This window comes from Eptesicus fuscus, chromosome 2, assembly GCF_027574615.1.
Source record: "Eptesicus fuscus isolate TK198812 chromosome 2, DD_ASM_mEF_20220401, whole genome shotgun sequence".
Lineage (NCBI taxonomy): Eukaryota > Metazoa > Chordata > Mammalia > Chiroptera > Vespertilionidae > Eptesicus > Eptesicus fuscus.
Genome location: NC_072474.1, coordinates 93,321,321 through 93,330,256, shown reverse-complemented (window position 1 = coordinate 93,330,256; position 8,936 = coordinate 93,321,321). Strand labels below are relative to the sequence as shown.

At 42.1% G+C, this 8,936-nt stretch overlaps 1 protein-coding gene across 3 annotated transcripts in view; it reads left to right on the top strand.

Annotated features, from left to right (window-relative positions):
- The first annotated feature begins 3,615 nt into the window (after positions 1 to 3,615).
- The window catches only part of UBE2K (ubiquitin conjugating enzyme E2 K), a 60,258-nt gene continuing 54,937 nt past the window's right edge, over positions 3,616 to 8,936 (top strand). Inside the window, exon 1 of one of the 3 annotated variants that reach the window (XM_054729429.1) lies at positions 3,616 to 3,859. In XM_054729429.1, the coding sequence (XP_054585404.1) occupies positions 3,632 to 3,859 (228 nt within the window). In that variant the 5' untranslated portion in view covers positions 3,616 to 3,631. Of the gene's footprint in view, positions 3,860 to 3,880; positions 4,145 to 8,936 lie in introns of those variants that run through there. The other 2 variants (XM_008140232.3, XM_054729440.1) reach the window with 2 other exon arrangements.

Below are 8,936 nucleotides of genomic sequence, written 5' to 3'. Positions count from 1 at the left end.
TAACATCCTGCGTTGGTCATTTGGAAAATATTGCTTCACTGATTTATGCAGATCTTCCAAATTTTAATACATTTCACTGTACAATTTCAAGCAATCACATTTGTTAATATCACCACCAATTTAAACAGAATTGTCTTTAAGTGTATTTGGAAGTTGTCAAGTCACAGTGGCAGATATGAAACACTAATTTTCAGATGAAAGTTTGAATTTTATCGTAGGCAACAAATTCTGCCAGTTGTTTTCTTTGAAGTGAAAGACTCATATATTCATTTTTTAAAATATATTTTTATTGATTTCAGAGAGGAAGGGTGAGGGAGAGAGAGAGAGATAGAAACATCAGTGATGAGAATCATTGATCAGCTGCCTCCTGCACACACCCTACTGGAGATTGAGTGCCCAGAATCGAACCTGGGACCCTTCAGTCCAAGGACTGACACTCTATCCACTCAGCCAAACCGACTAGGGCCATCATGCTTTTTAAAGAGTAAACTTTTTTAAAAAATAATTTTAGATTTACAGAAATGATTCAGAAATTCTTGTATACTCTTTACTTCTACCAATTTCAACATCTTAAAAAACCATAGTACCATGTCAAAACTAAGAGGGTGTTTCATCTTGAAGGGTGTTTGCTGGTTTCTGGTCTGAAAGAGCTCCATTTAATACCAGTCTTTGCTGGTGACACTCATCATGATCTCTGCTACTCAAATAATCACTGGGCCTGGTCAAGAAGAACAATACAGAAAGGGTATTCAAGTAAAATCTGCAGACGTCTCGTGATTAATTCTGATTATTACGTTTCTCATTGTTCATAACCTGATGAGCATTTATGACAGGTACTGGGAGTCACAAGAAATTGCCACAATCCAACTAGAATTATCAAGGTGTCTCATTAACACGGATCAAACTGATGCCTCACAAAAGGAGAAGTGGAGGGACACCAACTCGGGATGATCTTAAATTAAACCTGGACAACTTTGGGCTTTTGGCCTTTGGACCTTTTTAAAGTTTCTTGAGCATTTTTTAAAATATATTTTTATTGATTTCAGAGAGGAAGGGGAAAGGAGAGACAGAAACATCAATGATGAGAGAGAATCATTAATTGGCTGCCTCCTGCATGGCCCCACAGGGGATCAAGCCCGCAACTCGGGCACGTGCCCTTGACTGGAATCAAACCTGGGACCCTTCAGTCTGCAGGCGATGCTCTATCCACTGAGCCAAACCAGCTAGGGCTCTTGAGCATTTTTAAATAGAAATAAATTTGGACTTCACAAAAACAAACAAACAAACAAAACTAAGACATTAACATTGCTATAGTACTATTAACTAAATTACAGAACATTTTCAGATTTCGCTAGTATGTCCTTTCAGTTCTGGGGTCAAATTCAGGATACCACATTACATTTAGTATAATGCTATTTTTCCCCTTAAAATGTATTTTGAGGGTTGTCTCATATTAGTTAATATGTAGTAGCCTCATTCTCTGGAAGGACTGTAGAATGACTACTTGGAAGTGGAATTTTAGAGCCAATGATCATGTGCATTTAAAAATTACCGAATCCCTTTCCATTAAAGAAATTACAATACCCTTCTAACTAGTCCTCATGTGATTTGAGCATTGCACAGTTTTTGAAGTTCCATGATTAAGATCAGGGACTGAATGAAGGTGATAAATGTAAAATAGTAAAAAAAATTTTTGCACACTTCAAAATAATTATTCTTATTGTATTGGCACAAATACACATAATATTGCATGATTTACATTATAGGAATAATTCATTGTACCATGACCCACATAAATAGTTGGTTCCTCTTAGGACCACTAGGGGGCTCTGCTGGAAGGTTTTGGGTTTTTTTAATAATTTATTTTAGTCTATTTAGGGAAAGGTTTCCAGATGATGATTTTGAATTCTGAATTCTTAAAACTTGAAAAAGATAATCAAATCCAGTTTTCTTATTTTTCAGAAGAGAAAACCAAGGTTAAACAAGAGAACTGGCATGGAGAGCTGGAATGAAACATCTCTTCTTGGTTCCTATGGTGGGTGTTTTTTGCCATCATTTAGTGCCACTACTGAATGATAGACTTCCTGTGGCTATCTCTTTTTTTGCTGCCACAATCTTAGTAATTTTTGCTAAGAGTGTATTTGTGATGTTTTTCTAATAGGATACTATACTGATTGGTTAGGTGAAAAAAGTGCAATGAAATATAAACTTCTGGGGGGGGTTGAGGACAAATATGTGATACTTTAATCAATAAAGTAATTTAAAAAAAAGAAATATAAACTTCTAAGTAAAGTTTACTATTTATTCCAAATATTCTATTCAAAGTACCTCTCAGCACCAGTACTTATTGCATACACTAGCAAACATTTTCACATTGTCTTTCAAACTTACTTGTTAAAACACTTTACTCTTATCTTTTTTTTTATAAATATATTGTATTGATTTTTTTTTACAGAGAGGAAAGGAGAGGGATAGAGAGTTAGAAACATCAATGAGAGAGAAACATCGATCAGCTGCCTCCTGCACACCTCCTACTGGGGATGTGCCCGCAACCAAGGTACATGCCCTTGACCGGAATCGAACCTGGGACCTTTCAGTCTGCTCTATCCACTGAGCCAAACCGGTCGGGGCCTTTACTCTTATCTTTACTCATTTATTCACTTAATATTTATTGAACGCCTACTAGAGTCTGATACTGTTTGGAGGCCATAGGCTCACGGAAGTAAAACTGCCCTTCTCCCCCAAGAATCATCTATTTCTGCATTTCCCACTTTCACATCCCTTAGTTCAGTGGTTCTCACAGTGTGGCCCCTGAACCAGCAGCAGGAGCAGCAGCATCTGGGGACTTGTTACAAATGCAAATTATTAGGCCCATCTTTCTCTAGGAATGGGGCCCAGCAATCTTTTTAAACAACAACACACACACACACACACACACACACACACACACACACACACACACACAAAACAAGGTCTGAATGGCTTCTGATGTACACTGAAGTTTAAAAACTATAGTTTTACCCTGGCCGGGTTACTCAGTGGTTGGGCCTCAACTTATGAATCAGGAGCTCACAGTTCCATTCAGGTCAGAGCACATGCCCTGCAGCGACGTCCCTGGTGTGGGGCGCAGATGATCAGTGATTCTCATCATTAATGTTTCTCTCTCTCTCTCCCCTCCTCCTTCCTCTCTGAAATCAATAAAAATATATTTTTTTAAAACCCAGAAACCTATGGTTTTTGTTCCACAGCTCGGTATAATCTAGGTAGGTCCAAAAATCAACATCCTGTCTCAAATACACCTGATGGGACCCAACATAGAACATACCTAATTCCATGATTTCTAGTGCCCGGCACGATGGTAATTAATAGTGGCACTGTCATGGCTTCAGCACAAAAACGGACCGCGATGGATTTTCTGGGCCTATCCCAGCAAGAAACGGGCCGGACTGCGTGCTGGGACCGTGTGCTCAGACCCCAAGCACCGCCCAGCACATGGAGCCGGTGGGTTGTGGGTCTGGCTGAGCCAGGGCGGTGCTCCAAGCCGCGTGGGGCCGCGGGAACCCGTCAGGCTGACTCCAGCCGCGGGCGACTCCCGCCTTCCTTCGGAGGCTGGAGGCTGGAAGCCCCGACCATGCCACCGTGGTTTGAAGCCGGGAGGAGGAGCCGGCGACGGACGACTCGGGAGGCCCGGGCAAGGGCTCGCCAGCGCGGAAGCCGCACCCTCCGGGCCCCAGACGCCCGCAGGGCGGAGCCTCGCGGCCGCAGCTCTCCGACGCGCGCGGCGCGGCGCGGCGCGGCGCGAGGCTCGTGGCGGAGCCGTATGGGCGCTACGACGGGAGCGGCTGCGCCGCCCGGCCAGGTCAGCGTCGTGCGCATGCGCGGCCCCGGCGCCATTTTGGTGGCCCGGCGCGGTGGTGATTCCACACTGAAGAGAGCGCGGCGGCCGGGGTGGCAGTGGCAGCGTTCGTGGGCTCGGGTGTGAATCGCCGAGGGAGGAGGCGGTGGAGGAAGAGGTGGCGGCGGTGGCGGTGGTCGTAGCGGTGGCGGAGGAGGCGGGTACGAGTCAGCTGCGGGCGGAGACATGGCCAACATCGCGGTGCAGCGAATCAAGCGGGAGTTCAAGGAGGTGCTGAAGAGCGAGGAGGTCAGAAATGAACTCCGGGACATCCCCCACCTCAGCCCCGGGCGGGAGGGCCCTGCTGGCGGCGCCTTCCAATCTCCCCCGGCTCACCCCGGGTGCCCCTTCTCGCGGGCCGCCCTTCTGCCTGTGGGGAACCAGCAGCCTCCTCCACCCCCTCTCATTCCGCCGCCTTCCCCCCTCCCCTCCCCTCGCCGGGCCCTGGGATGGACAGTCTCGCGGGTGGGTGGTGTGGAGAAGAACACAGTTTCGGGGGGGGGGGCTCAGGTGCTGGAAGGGGTGCTTGTCGGCGGGGTGTGAGCTCTGGAGAGAGCCCCAGGCAGCGGCCGCAGCTCGAAGTGGGGCTGTAGGGTGGAGAGGGGGGAGCAGGCCGAGCCTGAGAAAACCCGGGAAGTGGGTTGGGGGAAGGGGAAAGGTAACTGGATCCGGGGAGCCGCGGTGCTCGAAGGCCCACACTTTTCAGGGTGTTCTGGGTTATAGCCTGTGGCCTCCGCTGTCCGTCCTTTCCGTCGGGAAGGAGCCGTGAGAATTCCTGGGTGCCGATGAAAGGAGGACGTTCCGAGTTAATTCCCCTCTTGGTTGGGCGTCGGGAGAGAAGGAGGGACCTACTGTGAGGCTATCGTAGTGGAGTGGGGAGGTGAGGGAATTTTTCACCTGAGATAAGGTATTGATTCCATACCCGATCATGATCTCACTTTTCATTTGCCCCCAGTTCCGAGGCCCCTTTTCTCTTGACACCTAAAGCTTTTACCTGGGTAAAGGCAGGTTGTTTGGTGTATTAAAGGCATTTAAATATTTTTAACTGGGCGGGGGGTGGAGGGGGGAAATGGAGTGTCTGATAAGCTTATTTCAAAGCATTGCAAGTTACAGAAGTAACAGATCAGAGAGCCTCTCCTAAGACAATGCCTCTGTGACTGTGTTGTGCCGTGAAACTTCATTATGATGTGTCCCTCATTGTTGATTCTTGCTTTTGAAACAGCCCTCTTTAAAACATGAGATTTCACCTGATTAACACATTGTTCTATCTCCTTTTTTAAGTGAGTAGGTGTATTCATAACATACCTGAATTGACTAAAAAAAATTTTTTTTGTCTAAAGCTCCCCTTGAGTCCTGCAGAATTTAGATACTCTAGTGTTGGCCACATTTATTTATATAAGATACTCAAAATGTTCTAGTAACTTGACTCAAAACCATGCAAGTATCAGTACAATTTTTCATACCCAGTTCAAGAATGCCAGGTTGTTTTTCCTTCTTGGAGTTAACAAAGAAAGATTGAAAAGCAATACTGAAATGGTTGTTATTTTCAAGTTGTCAGATACCATTATTGAATGTATGATTGCTGTTTGTATTTTTCTCTTGGTATTTTTATAATCTCAATGATTTGTGAAATTCAGCTTTCTGAGTATGTGATGAGTAATTGAAATACATACAGGGGTGGACAAAAGTAGGTTTATTGTGTCATTCTTTTGAGTTAATAAAGCTATTGTAATAATCATAACCTGCATGTCTTTTTCCATAGGAACAACGGTAAACTACTTTTGCCCACCCCTGTATATCTGATAGCACTTGTATTTTATTTGTGCTATTGAGTCTATAGGGGTGTTTGCATATCTTTCCAATTAGACATGGAGAAAATAGTTTACAATTATATAAAAATTACAAATACAAGCATATTTATTGAATGTAGTAGTATATAGTATAATCAGTTTTACAGAGCATGTGCATGAACTCTGACCTCTCTGTTCAAGTGCCAAAATTCTGAATGGAAGGATGACTTTGTATTTTTGTGGTACAGTGCAGAAGTAGTCATCTGATATACAGTGAAACAATGACTTTTATTTTTTTATTTAATAAGAAAATATATTCTAGGATAGTTAACATATATATTTGTAATGAAACATTGCAGCTAATATTTTGCCAACAGTCCCAAACATTTCTTCTATAAGATTGCACAAGCCTGAAACTTAATGTTAAACTTGTAATGCTATATATTCTGTTACTTAAAAGTGGTAAGGGCTCTCAACTTTTCACCATGATATTCTTAAAGTCAGATAACTTAATTTTGGAATATAACCAACAAATAGCATTATTTTCACCAATATTTTATTTCATCTGTATTTTAATAAGGCCAGTTCTATAAGTGAATTATTTTCAACTCACTGAAGGACTTGTAGTACAGTCCATGTGTGTGTTCTTTTGTTGTTGTTTGTTTTTAATATATTTTTATTGATTTTAGAGAAGAAGGGAGAGGGAGAGAGAGAAACATCAATGATGAGAGAGAATTATTGATCGGCTGCCTCCTGCACACCCCCTAATGGGGTTGGAGCCTGCAACCCAGGCATATGCCCTTGACTGGAATGGAACCTGGGACCCTTCAGTCCACAGGCCAATGCTCCATCCACTGAGCAAAACCAGGCCATGTGTTGTGTTTTTTTTTTAAGTATGTAAAATGCAGAGTCTTGAGTGGCTGGTTAAGAAATCAAGTTTTTCATTATGACACCTATGTAAATGTCCAGTTTACTAAAGTTTAGGTTTCATATGCTTGTTTTGCTAAGAATACTGGGTTGATTTAAGGATTTTGTTTTGTTTTGGCCTTTTGAGTGCCTTTGTAAAGAATGCTAATGTTTGGTGAATTCTGGCCATAAGAAGTTATAAGTGGCCATACTTGGAGTGTGTTGTTAATTAAAAATATAAACATCAAGAAAAAAAATGTGAAAAGTGAGGTGCAGAATAGTGTGGAGGAGGACACCATTTGTATCAGAAGTGGGGAAAGTGTGTATTTTTATAGGTGAAAGGATTAATGATTGCTTCTGTGTAGGGTAATTGGTGTAAGGGGCAACAGGCATCAAAAGATCCCTTTTGGCCCTGACTGGTTTGGCTCAGTGGATAGAGCGTCAGCCTGCGGGCTGAGAGGTCCCAGGTTCAATTCCAGTCAAGGGCATGTTCCTTAGTTGCGGGCATATCCCCAATAGGAGGTGTGCAGGAGGCAGCTGGTCAATGTTTCTCTCTCATCAATGTTTCTAACTCTACCCCTCTCCCTTCCTCTCTGTAAAAAATCAATTAAAAAATATATATTTTTAAAAAGATCCCTTTTGAATTTTGAGTCATGTGAATATGTTATTTAGTCAAAATAAATAAAAAATAACAGCACCATCTAGGCCATTTTTCCTTGAGACTGTTTGAAAAGTCATCCTTTGTCAATTACTAATTTTTAAATCTGAGAATTGTAGGTAATGTTTCAAAGTTGCTAGGAGTGGAAAATTGCTTTAAAGTACATTCTGTAGTTATTCTGTGAGTCAAATTACATAAGTGAATTGTTGATTGTGAGGACAAAACTGTAATCTGTATTCATAGGTTAATATTTACTGTAATTATTGTTAACTACTATTTGTAGAGTGGTTTTCAGTACCATTTGTTTATACATTTTTGCTAATTCTCAACTGGTTTTTGAGTTAGATTTTTTATTTCTTAGGTGTAGAAATTGAGATTCAGAGAAGTTAAATTATTTGTCTGTAAACATATAGCTTTGGGATTAGGATCTAGGTCTGCTTATGCTTATATTATACTAGAGGCCCAGTGCACGGATTCGTGCATCAGTGGGGTCCCTTGGCCTGGCCTGCAAGGATTGGGCCGAAACCGGCTCTCTGACAAACCTCCGAGAGGTCCTGGATTGTGAGACGGCGCAGGCCTGGCTGAGGCACCTCACCAGTGCACCTACCTGCAACCCAGGTACGTGCCCTTGACCTGGAATGGAACCCGAGACCCTTCAGTGCACAGGTGATGCTCTAACCACACCTGCCAGGGCTAAACACAACCTAATTTAATTGTTAGTTTAAACATTAAAATAAGTGTTACCTATAATTAACTTGAAAGATTTACTTCCATTTCATTATGCAAAATATTTTATTTAAATATATTTTATTGATTTTTACAGAGAGGAAGGGAGACGGATAGAGAGTTAGAAACATCGATGAGAGAGAAACATCGATCAGCTGCCTCCTGCAAGCCCCCTACTGGGGATGTGCCCGCAACCAAGGTACATTCCCTTGACTGGAATCGAACCCGGGACCCTTCAGTCTGCAGGCTGACGCTCTGTCCACTGAGCCAAACTGGTGAGGGCACAAAATGTTTTAAAATTTGAAGCTCAGTGAAGTAAAATGCCCTCAAATCAGTGTATTTGCTCTTCAAAAAAATTTTTATTATTTATTTTTATAACAATATGGTTTTTTTAATTGATTTTAGAGAGAGGAAGGGAGAGGGATAGAGAAATAAAAACATTGATGAAAGAGAGACATTGGTCTGCAGCCCAGGTATGTGCCCTCACCAGGTATAGAACCAGGAACCTCCTGGTTCACCGGCTGACACCCAATCACTGAGCCACACAGGCTGGGCAGTGTATATACTCTTATTCTTGTGCTTAATGGTATCCGTAGTTTTTTCATATTGTAGCTATACTTTGCTAACATTTTCTAGGATATTCACAGGGAATATTTAAATCTATGGCATTAACAAGTTGATTTCATGTATACTACTATTGTATAAGTTTTCCTTAAGCATTTAAGTGGATTTTTATATCTGTTATAACAATATATATTTAACATTTGATCTAGATTATTCTAGATAGTAGCACAGCCAACTCTCCCCCCCACCTCCCTATCTTCTTTTTTTGCCAGTTGTATCAATTAAAAATGTCCTTAGACATTACAAAATATTGATAACCACTGCTCTAGACAGAACTCTTTAGAAGAACATTTAAGACTATTAACTACTAACTATATAAGATGTATAGAATAATTTA